At 42.8% G+C, this 12,437-nt stretch overlaps 1 protein-coding gene across 4 annotated transcripts in view; it reads left to right on the top strand.

Moving 5' to 3' along the window:
* The window catches only part of TP53BP1 (tumor protein p53 binding protein 1), a 1,265,047-nt gene that overhangs the window by 290,056 nt on the left and 962,554 nt on the right, over nt 1-12,437 (top strand). For all 4 annotated transcript variants that reach the window (XM_044077533.1, XM_044077532.1, XM_044077535.1 and 1 more), the window contains exon 6: nt 6,029-6,193. In XM_044077533.1, the coding sequence (XP_043933468.1) occupies nt 6,029-6,193 (165 nt within the window). The remainder of the gene's footprint in view (nt 1-6,028; nt 6,194-12,437) is intronic.

The following is a 12,437-nucleotide window of genomic DNA, read 5'->3' on the forward strand; positions in this document are numbered from 1 at the left end:
GCTGTTTTAACCTGAATGTCTGATTTCAGGGGCACTACCTTCTTCTGGTAAGGTTATGGGCCTTTTTGGGGGTGAGAGGGGGTGATGCTTGCGCTGAACCTGTCTGCCAGGATGTTGGCGATATCAGTCGGTTCAGTGTATTTTGTGCCATTCTGCACTAACTCCGAGCAGATCTGAGAATTGCCACTTAGATTCTTGACATAGTTAAAGAATGCCTTGTGGTTATCTTTCTAGTCCTTGGCAATTTTTCTTTCGAAGCTAGCCTTGGATGATTTTATGAGGGATCGTAGTTTCTTGCTGATACTGATCAGGGATGTCTTCCCTTCTTGGGATTTTACTCTTTTCTGTACAAGTTTCCTCCTTCTATTGTATAGATTGTTTATGGCGGGGGTCCACCACACTGGTTTCCTTTTCTTGGAGGAGTGAGTCTTGGTTTTGCTTGGGATAGCATGATCCATGCATTCTTGTAGGTGCCCGTAGAGTGCATTAGTAAAGGATTTTGCAGCTTGGCCAGCATTAACTTTAGCATGGGGCTTTGACAGTTTCCACCTCGGTCTTAAGTAATGTGAAGTTTGCTTTTGAAAAGTTTTTCACGGTGGTTTCTTTTGATGGGGTGGGGTGGAATGTGGATATCCAGAGTGATTAGTTTCTGGTCATATTTAACCAGCGAGGATTGATCTCCTTGGTGATGACTATGTCCAATATGTTGTCACCTTTGGTGGGGGTGTTGACCAGTTGATCCAGGGCGTTTGAGTTTATAAATTCTAGGAAATGTTGAGCAAGGGAGTTAGCATTTGAGTAGTTCTCCCAGTTAATGTTTGGGTAATTGAAATCACACAATATTATATATAATAGTGTTTGGTAGCACCTTTATGTTTCCCAGTGTTTCCAGAAATGCGGAATGGGGGTCCTGGGACATGGTGGGTGAATTGTAGCAAGCTATAATTTGAATTGCAGTTTTGCCCATTGTTCATTGCACGTGGATGATCTCTGAAGCATCGTGCTGTGCCACTAACCTGGAGATGTGGGTATCCTTGATGAATATGGATATGCCCCCACCTTTTGCATTTCGGTCCGAGTTTTGTGGCCAAAATATACGGTATGAATTGTAGCCCAGTAGTGCCGGGGTGCTCTCTGGAGCCTTAAACCAAGTTTCTGTTACTGCACATATATCGATTTTCTCCATACTGAGGAGTGCCTTGAGTGTGTGGATTTTGAGGTTTAGACTTCTGGCATTGATAGCATTACCCTCAGTTTTTTTTGTTACTTGTGCTATTTATGGTGGTGGGTTTGTCTTTTGAGCCTTGCCTAAAAAAGGCACTATAGGGGTGGCAAGAGCCTTGGCCAGTATTCGAAAGCCTAAGGGTGACATGTGCAAGCCGTCTCTAGCGAAGCAGCGTGGCTTGTTGAGCATGTCATCCCAGGCTGACAGACACTGGATCCCCTTTGAATGACACCAGAAGCTTAGCCAGTTGCTGAAATTGATAATTTTTTCTTTATACCGTGGTATCATTCTTGGTGAGGGCAGGATGTTGGGTCAGGGTCATACTGGCCTGGGCTTATGTGATCAGAAAGCTCTTCCATGTCCCTTTTCATGTAGTCCAGAGAGGTACGGATCAGGTCATTCACACCAACATGGACAATGAGAGAGTCATATTTGTACTTGCTGTGGAGTGACCTGAATGCTTCTGTTATGTGGCGGATCCTGGCACCTGACAGGCAGCTAACAGTGACCTTCTGCTTGTTCAGCCTAGTGAGTGGGATGTCAGTGTGCCTGACTATAGAGTCACCTATTACTAATTTCCTGGGTATGTTATTTTGCCTTAAGGACTGTGATTGCGTGGTACACTGGTTTTGTGAAGTGTGTGTTTCATGGTTTGTGTTGGGATGACTGTTGCTTGGATGTCTGCTTTGGAGGTCTCTTTTCTTTTGCAGATTTTTGTTTAGAGCCTCAAAGTATGTTTTTGTGTATTTGTGTGTTTTTTGCCAGTGCTGGTTTCATAGGCCTATGTGAGACTTATAGTGTGATGCAAGTAATTCCCTTTTCCTCTTGACTGTCTGGTCCAGTCTTGGGTTGAGAGAGCTTAGCCTCCAGTTAGGCTGTATAATTGCATCTCTCACATGTATTCGTGTTTGGTGGTAAGAGGAGAGGGTTGTCTGTGTACATGAGGCAGTTGTAACATTGCCTCAAAATGCCCAGCTTCACCAGCTGGACTGGAGAGTACACCTGAAACTGCCCTTTGGACATGCCTGGATAGGTACAGTGAACTGTTTTACTGATTGGCTGGTAAGGTCGAATAGAGAGCCTTGTCCTTCTCTACAGTATAGGGGGGGTCAGGTGCTAAGGTTTATTAGTGCTTGCTATGAGTTTTGAGCAAGTGCCGGGCTGAGAAGTGAATGGTTTGAGTGCTTAAGTTGAAAGTTTGTCTACCATTGAAAGTTTGTCTAGTTCCAAGGGAAAAATTGAAGAGTAGACTTTGTGGAGCCGGGAATACTTATACCCTAGCTAACTGGCACTGCCCGGAATGCAAAGCTAAGCAAATGTGGGTTTTGAAGCAGGAAAATGAAAGAGATAGAAATTAGCCTAAAATGGCCAATAAACTACTCATTTCTGGGTTGAAACCACTCCTCCAGGGACAGATAGGCTGCTCAAAGCTCCCCTCTCTCACAGGTGAACAGAGAAATTTCCTTCTATCCAAGTAAGGTATGGGCAAACACAGAAACTTGTAACATAGCCCTGAATTCAGCACTAACCTGAAAACTGGACTATACTAGCTTAGAAAAGCGGGAAAACAAGTGTGTGTGTGTGTGTGTGTGTGTGTGTGTGTGTGTGTGTGTGTGTGTGTATATATATATATATATATATATATATATGTATATAATTTTTTTTTTTTTTTTTTTTTTGCAGAAAATAAAGCAGATACAATCAAAAAAACACTTTAAATGCACAGAAATGGTTATCACACTTGAGTGTGTAGCCTACAACAGTTAAACAGGTAATTTAAACACAAAAACAACTTTGTTAAAGTGCAGGCAGTAAAATAAGTACAATATGTAGCTGAAACAAGCTTTTTAAATCACAGAAACTCTAAAAATCGGCATTTTTGGCAGAATTAGCTAAAGGCAGCAAGAAAATGCAGAAAAATGATACTTAATCACTCCAAAGTCTCCCTGCTGCTGTGGAACTCTGCATGGCAACAGGCAGGAGCTGGCTGGGCTGTATACAAGCCCAAAAGCCTCGCAAATGCGGGTTTTATAGCAGGGAAATGAAAGAGATAGAAATTAGCCACAAATGGCCAATAAACTACTAATTTCTGGGCTGAAACCACTCCTCCAGGACAGATAGGCTGCTGAAAGCTCCCCTCTCTCATAGGTGAACAGAGAAACATCCTTCTATCCAAGTAAGGTATGGGCAAGCACAGAAACTTGTAACATAGCCCTGAATTCAGCACTAACCCGAAAACTGGACTATACTAGCTTAGAAAGGTGGGAAAACAAGTATATATATATATATATATATCTATATCTATATCTATATATATATATATATATATATATATATATATATATATATATATATATATATATATATATATATATATATATATATATATATATATATATATAGATATAGATATATATATATATATATATATATATATATTTTTATTTTTTCCAGAAAATAAAGCAGATGCAAACAAAAAACACTTTAAATGCACAGAAATGGCCATCACACACAGTGTATAGCCTACAACAGTTAAACAGGTAATTTAAACACAATTTGGGACTCTGCAAACAATTTAGAGCCCTTCTTGGCACCTGTTGAACAAGTTTTGGAATTTTTAGCCACCCTTTTTGACCAAGGAGCTTTTACTTCCACATTAGAGTTCAGTTAGCAGCCATTTCTAATTTCACAACAGATATGACAGCCATTCTTTCCTATCACCTGTGCAAGATCTTTCTCAAAGGTGCCTTACACCTAAAATCTCCACTCAAAGATCCCTTAGCTCTGTGGGATCTAACCTTAGTTTTGCAATCTTTAGTACTTGCCTCCCTTTGAACAAGTGGCTACTTACCATCTCAGATTCCTTTCCTGGAAAACTCTTTTTCTAGTAGTCATTACTTCTGATAGAAGAGTCTCTGAGATCCAGGCACTGTGTGTGAAACCCTCGTATATCATTTTTCATAAAGACAGAGTGTCATTGAGAACTAACCCTTCCTTTCTTCCTAAGGTGGTCTCTGAATCCAATATTAATCAAACTATTGAATTACCAGTTTTCTTCCCCAGGTTTTCCAACAAATGTGAATATTACTTGCATTTACTTGGACGTTCATAGGCAACTATGTTTTTACCTTGACAGGACTAGAGAGTCCAGGAAATCACATCAATTGTTTATTTCCTTTTCTGGCCCAGAGATGGGAAAAGCTCTGTCAAACATGACTTTATCTAGTTGGCTGAGTTTCATTTATGAACATAACCGAAAGTTATGTGCACCTGTAAGAGCGCATTCAACCAGATCTGTTGCCACATCAGCCAGTTTTCATTCAAAAGCTTTCATGGACAAAGTATGTGCAGCTGCAACTTGGGCTATGCCTCATACCTTTATCAATCATTACAAATTGGACATGATCTCCAGGGGAAGAGCATCCTTTGGCTCTGTGGTTCTCAGGAATATTTTTTCATAAGGCCACCCAGGAAATAAAGTAGCTGGGGACTTTTGTCCCATTCGTCAAGAATGAACGAAGATTGACAACATCAGATAAAGAAGTTATGTAATCACCATAACGTTCCATCTGTACTGTCGATCTTTGTTCATTCTTGACATCCCACCCACCATCCCCCTCCGGTAGATTTCCTGGGGATTGAACTCTTGTCCTTGGTTTCCATAGGGTTTTTACCTTGGACATTGCTTCTACTTACAATTTCTGCGAATACTCTTGCTGTGGTCTGCAAACTCGATCTGAGGTAATGGAGAGGAACATTATGGGTAGAGTCTTAGCTTGAGTGTTTTTTGGCTGACGCAAGCTGTATAACACCCAAGCCAGTTCGTCAAGAATGAATGAAGATCGACAACACAGATGGAACATTATGCTGAGTATATGTATAACTTCTTTTTTTGTCACTGTCCTACAAAGATAATTGAGTGCTATGAAGTGTTACTGATAATCAGCTGAGGTTGTATTTATGTAGGACAGTATTTACCACTGTTTAAATAAATACATGCCAAATGCCCATCTGGTATTTAATGATGCCAGTCTTGCAGTATAGTTGTGGCTGCATATGTGGATCCTGCTTTTGCTTACAAGCCACCTTTGTGTGCTTTTCACTAACCAGTTACTGCTATGCAAGTGACTTTTGTTTCCACTAGAATTCACTTCATGCTCTCTCCCTCCCTCCACCAAGGAAAGAACAGACTTCCAGCTACATAGTTTCCCTGCATATCCCACCAAGAGGCTTACAACCTGAGATTGGAGTCGAAAATCATGTTAGTGTTGTAAATTGACTCCTTGTCTTTTGGTCAGCAAGTGCACATCATTGCGGTAGTTGAGTTGGCTAAAGAAATCCGTGTCTATCCAGAATAATCCTGAGAGCTGCAGTGAATTCATCTCTGCAGGATACCCGTTACTTAATGACCATCGCTTTAGGCTTAGAATATGTATTTTTGAGCTGGAACAATTTTTCCACTGTGCAGTTGTATTGCGTGAACTTTGATAACATCATACCCTGCAAAACAAGTACTGTGATTCACTAATACTGTGGTGCAGGAGAACTTAATTACATTACAATACATTTAGCATAATGTGGGCTGCACAGAATGTAACTTTACATACTCGCTGTACTGAAGCTGCTGTAGCCTGAACTGATTGGCTCAGTACTGTGAGATGGATATTTGCAGTACAAGTCTTAGGACTTTCAGTCTTTATTAAATATATAAAGGTATATACAGGTCAGTGCACTAAATCAAAGCATTTTTTTCTGCCCTCAGTTCTTGTGAAAAAGTATTAATGATGTTATATATTTACTTAGATACTGGCACGTCTCAGGCAGCCTTTGGGATCCTGGAACTGTCTCAGAGTCAAGAGTTAGAAGATAAACCAACCTTAAGCGATGTGTCTCTGATCAGAAAACAGCATAGTTTGGAGGAAGAACAGCTTAATACTGAATCTGTGGTGAGACATGACAGAAAGAAAGGTAAATACTTACAGAAATGTGCCAAGTTTCACTTTGTAGTTGACCTGTCAAGAGCAGTATTTTACTGGTTGAGATTCACAGCTGAATAAAAATCAACTAACAAGCAAGTAAAATAAAGTGCAGTCTGTATATAGTATAGTAACTGTTCAGAATGCAGTAGAAAACTAGTATGAAAGCCACCTTTATAAGTTTCAAAACTCAGGTGTATTTACAGGAAAAATGCAAAATATTTATTTTGAGTTTGAGGAGTAAAATAAATCCGGTTACTTGTATCTTGTAGATAGTTCTAGGAGACAAACTGTCCAAGTGTTCGGTGCAGAAACATTCTCTTCATCTTCCTGACACACACTAGTACTGCTTTTCAAAAGCAGTTCAGTGCTTACAGAATGCACAGCAGAATTTATTGAACAGGTAATTCACTTTTTTCGTGTAGAAGAACAACTTTTCAAACACAAGGTAGCAGTTCCTCCAACACAGCTTATAGAAATACCTTCCATTTAGCAGAGTTCTTTATCAGTCTGTAGAGACTCCTGCTAATTCTATCCATCAGGAATCTGCCATTTTGCAGCAGTGCTTACCGTTTTGTACTCTAAATTTAGCTAGCTCTGCCCTGTTTTTTTTTGTGGAGCCCTACCTTCCTGCTTGGAGAGAAATCTGATGCTTTCCCTCATAGACTTGCCCAATGTTAAAGGTAACTCCAGTTATGTATGTGCTTCAATCACAGCCACTGTGTTATATGAACATTCCTCCCGCCCCGTTGACCAACACGTTGTTGCTTCAGTGGAAAGATCAACCTGACGGCATTCACATTGCTGCATCCTGGATGGTTGAGAAGTCTAAGACTAAAGGTTTGTAGGGACAGTGCCCCTGTAAAGGTTTAGGGTTGGCATCTCATTGCCTGTACACCTTCTGAAGTCGAGTGTGGTCTGTAATGTAACCTGTCTGCCAAGAAGATAATTTTAAGTGTATTGAAGTCTCATGAGATCATCAGTCAATCTCTTTTAATTGCTGAGTATTGCCTTTCATTTTTTTTGAACATACACTTGATGTAACAAGCATGGTGTTCCTTCCCATCTACATTTTATGGCAGAACTGCCTTAATTCCTATGTTCAGATTGTTCAGAGAAGTCCTGAACTCTTAAGATGGACACCATGCACAATATGAGTTTCTGAAATGCATTTTCGTGTTACTTGTTTGATTAATATTTTGTTGGTCCCTATCCTTGAATAGGTCAGTTAAGGGACAGGCAGTAGAGGCATAGTCCAAGACAAACTTGTGATAATAATATACCAGACCAAGGAAAGCCTTAACCTGTTTTTTTGTAGTGTTTTTTGCCAGTTTCCTACTGTGTCTACTTTTTTGACATGAGGCTTTACAATTCTTCTTCCTGTTATGAGTCAAAGTAGTGAGTTTGCACTTAGGTGAGTTTGCAGTTAGTCCAGCTTTACACAGGAAGTCTGAAATGGCTTGCACCTTAGGGAGGTGACTTTCTCTGTCCTCAGTGGAAATGACCACGTTGTCCAAATAGGCTGATATTTTGCATGTGGTCTGTGTGCTCCATCCTTGAGCTTATGGAATATTACTGGTCTTCCATGGAATCCAAATGGCATGGCTTTTAGGGTATGAGTCATATTTGGTGATGCTGTTGTAGCTTTCTGAAATCATTGCAAAACCCGAAGAATCCACCAGACCTGCTACAGTGGGGTTATTCCATTCACCCTTGAATTCCTGTAGGATCTCTAGTTTGAGCGTTTTCTGTATATCTTATTAACTGTTGGAGATTGGGATACTAGCATGTGGTACAGTTTTAGATGTACCTTTTCGTCAGGCATAGTTTCAATATTGTGCTGTATTAAATTGGTATTTTCTGACAATTCTGAAAATATACCCATATTCTTTAGTACAAACTCCTTATCCTGTTGTTTGTGGGTCACTGATAATGCCTTACCTATCTCGACTTCAGAGTATTTTCCAGGGGCTTTTACTATTTCTGCAGATATACTCAATTCATATACCTACATTTTTATCCAGAGTTTTACAACATTTATATGGTATATCTTTCATGATTTTCTCTTTACAAGTTGTCTCACTTTGTAATTTACTTCAGCCATTTTTTCTATGGTATCAGAAAAGTACTTTGTTCCACAGTATGAACACTCTAAGCCATGGGCTTCTATTATATGTTCTTTGTTTCCTGTGCCATTTCTATGTTTTTTTCATATAAGCATTGTAGTTCACAACCTGTCCTGTAGGTCCTTTCAGTGTTTCTCATTCCACAATATATTCTTTGCTGGGTCTGTCTATCTGTAATAACATATCAGGAATCATTCTGTACCAGCACTAATCAGTTTGTACTCTTGGCTTTGGACAGGAGTGATTTATCGGGCTTAGCTCAGGGTTTAGTTCAGGCTCTTGACACTTTGATTCTGTTTCTGGTAAAAGAAAAAAGTGATCCTTCATTTTCTCAAGAAGTTCAACATTTGAACCACAAAATGAAGGGGCAACATCTGATGTTAAGTTGTCTATCTCGCCTTCATTCTTGCTGGATGGGTTCGGAGCCGACCTCGGCTCCGACTCGGCCACTCTAAAAGCTCGAGAGTTGGTTCCACCGGCTCGAGGCTGCCCCTATATCCCACAATGCTAGGCGTGAATTACCTCAGATCTCGTTTGCCGCTACAGCGATCGAGGTGTTGTTTTTCTACCGGCTCAGGTCAGTTTTAATTAGATTAGTCTAATACTGTTTAAACTCCTTTTAGCTTAGTTTTTTCCTCTTTTTACCCTTAGTGTAGTGGATATTTACCCTTTCTACCCTTATCCAGCCCCTTTCTTCAAGAACTGATAAGTTCTTTCCTTAGGCCTTCGGGCCCTTCCATCCCTTATAGTGTGTGTATGTGTTTTTGTAGGGGTTTATATCTATCTATAAGCTAACTATTTTCAGTAGTTTTAGTTTTAATTTAATTTAAATTTTCAGACAGTGTAATCGGTGTGTGTGTGTTTTTTGTGTGTGGTTACACTTTCGGTTCCTTGAAAATGTCCAGGATTCAAAGGTTCAGGCTTCAAGTGTGACTCGTGCTGTCAGAAAATGTCTCTGACAGACGGTCACACTTCTTGTGTGTACTGCCTGGGACCTGCAGGACTCTTGTGCTGTATGCCATGGCTTCAGCCCTAGAGTCCTGCAGGAAAGAAAAAACAAACTCATTCTCAGGGGTTTGCTTAAGCCTGAAGGTTCCCTATCTGCTACCTCGAAAACCTTCCAGCTTCTAAGACCTCGACTCCAGCTTCTGAGTCGAGGCCTAAGGCTTCTGCTACATCGGCGCTGGAGCCGATGAGTCTTGACTACAGCTTCGTTGCTGGAGCCGAGGTATTGGAAATTCCTGGGTCGGCTCTGATCAGACCATCGGAGCCGACATCTAGAAAGAGGTCTAGGTCACCATCCCTTGGCTCCGTTCATTCGGCTCCAGCGTCTCCCTTGCTGTCTGAACGGAGCCACAGATCTCACTCCTCCAGGTCATCGAGGCTCTCAGATCATGACATCCAGAGGGTAGTGAGTCTACTTCTAAAGTCCGAGGCACTGGCCCAAATGCTTCAGAGCCCGACTCATCAGTCGATGCTTCAACCTATTCCTCTAAATATTCCTTCTCCGACTCCTTTGAGCTCAGAGCCGGGGCGTCTTGGAACCGAGACTGTGGTAGCGTCGGAGCCGATACATTTGTCTTCCTTTGAAGAATCTCGGGCGCCAGACGCCCTCGCCGGCTCCGAGGAGGTGAGTGGCATCGGACCCTTGTCCGACCCCCTCTCCTCTCGGTGCTTCGCTGGTGAGTTCGGCGCCTCGAGCCATCTCTGTCGGTGCCGAGGGAGGTTCTCAGCTGAGCGGGACCTCTGGCTCTGCCTGACAGGGGTGCGTTCGAGGTCATGCGGAGTGTGTTGGAACCTTGTTCAACTCCACAGTCGGCTTCTTCTGCCCCTCCCTCTTCGGTGCCTCAGGTGATGTCTACTCACTCCCTCATCCCAGACCGCAGAGAGCCAGCTTCTCAAGAATCCCCTGTGGGATCTCATCCTCTTCGAGGCCTCCTGAATTGGCAGGGGAGCCCCCTAGGAAGAGAAAGTGTAAGAGGAAGCACATAGACTCACCTGAGTCTGTCACCTCTGACACAGATTTAGAGGATTCCGAGGGTTCTTCTGAAGATGTCTCCTTTGCAGACATTCTAGAGATCCTGAAACAGAGGGGAAATTGGCCAGCCCTTAACCCTTCGGAGGATGAATCTGTGTATCTTGAGGCGCTTGGCTCTCGCCCTTCCACCTCCTGGGTGTCCGCCTTTGATCCCTCATGCAGGTGGTAGCAAAGAAAGCCTGGACGGCTCCTGACTCAGTGGACCCTACCCCAGGAGACCTTCTAAATTTATAACAGCACCAACTGACAAACAATTTCTGACCAAAGGTGTTACTGTGGATGCTATGGTGGTAGCTGCTGCCACCAAGAAGGAACTAGCTGATCCTTCAGTGCCTGTTCATCCCCCTAACAAAGAATCTAGGTCTATGGACAGGTATGGGAAGCGGATGTTTTCGCCAGCGACCTTTACAATCTGAACTACCTATGCCATTTCACCCGTCTCCAGAGAGACTTGATCAAGGAAGCGAGTGAGATGTTGAAGGACCCTACAGCTGCAGGTTTTCGGGACAGGATGAACACCCAGCTGACTACCCTGAATTCTATAGCTAACTCCTCCATGCGCCTCCTTTCATATGCGGCTGATGGAGAGCCGCAGGGACAGGTGTCGCCTTACGCGGCATGCCTGGATGCGACTATGCAATTTTATGGACCCCTTTAAAACGCCTTTCACTAATTCCCGCTTGATGGATCATCTCTCTTTGGTCCTCAAGTGAAAGAAACCTTGACTAGGTGCGAGACGGATGGCAAAACTCTATCTGCCGCCGGAGTCCGTTTTCTACTCCTTCTAGACCTTACCCCAAAGGCCAGAAAAGTGGGAAAATGTGGTTCCAACAATCTCAAGGGAATTGACGACAGAGTCGGTTCCTCCAGAGGCAGAGGAGGGAACAATAATGGTAGACGCCGCCCCAGGGGCAGAGGGGTCCAGAACCAGGGCAATCGAGAAACCTTTTCCGATAAGCCCTTTCAGCATCCCTGGTGTTGCCCGACTGTCCACCTTCGAGGCAGTCGGGAAGATTGTCACTGTACCCAGAAGCCTGGCTATCCCTAACTCAAGACAAGTGGGTACAGTCCATCATTTCGAAGGCTATTCCATTCCCTTCGCTCGCATTCCACACCAATCAAAAAATCCCTTCCAGATGTTCCACCCCAAAGGGATCTTGCAGCTTTGAAATTTCAAAGCTGCTTGCAAAAAGAGCAATTCAGCCAGTTCCAGCAGACCAGCAAGGATCCGGGTTCTACTCCAGGTTCTTTTTTGTTCCAAAGAAAACAGGGGACTGGAGACCAATTTTGGATCTCAGTGTCTTGAACAAGTCTGTCAAGAAAACAAGATTTCGGATGGTCACGCTACAATCCATCCTTCCCCTGTTGGGAAAGGAAAACTGGATGTGCTCTATAGACCTTCAGGACGCGTACTATCACATAAAAATGAACAGACGCTCCAGAAGATTCCTCCGCTTCAGGCTGGGAACCAGTCATTTTCAATTCACGGCCCTGCCCTTTGGACTCACCACTGCCCCCCCGGGTGTTTACCAAATGCATGGCAGTGGTAGCTTCTCACCTGAGACGTCAAGGATTCCAGGTGTTTCCATATTTGGACGACTGGCTCCTCACAGCTCCCACCAAGCATCTTCTTCTAATGGCCAGAGACTACACCTTTCGTGATTTGTCAAAAGTTAGGCATCTCAATAAATTGAAAAGTCTGTTTTGTCGCCTTGTCATTACCTTCATAGGCAAATCTAGACACAGTCAACATGTGACTAACAGATCAGAGAATAACAGACATACACAAACTGGTTTCGCTCCTCTTCAGCAGCAACAGAGTCAAAGCCAGGTTAGTTCTGAAAGTATTGGGGATTATGGCGGCTGCCATACCTCTACTTCCATTAGCCAGATTCCACATGAGAATCCTTCAATGGATGCTCTTCACACAATGGTTATACCAGCAACTTCCGATGTCCCACACCATTATGATTACGCAAACATGCAAGAATCATCTTCTGTGGTGGATGTCTTCCCCTCAGCTCTTCTTGGGAAGACCCTTTGTTCCTTCCTCCGGTTGCTACTCTGACAAC

The sequence above is a fragment of the Protopterus annectens genome, chromosome 7.part0 (genome assembly GCF_019279795.1).
Source record: "Protopterus annectens isolate FY-2018-M chromosome 7.part0, PAN1.0, whole genome shotgun sequence".
NCBI classification, from domain to species: Eukaryota; Metazoa; Chordata; order Ceratodontiformes; family Protopteridae; genus Protopterus; species Protopterus annectens.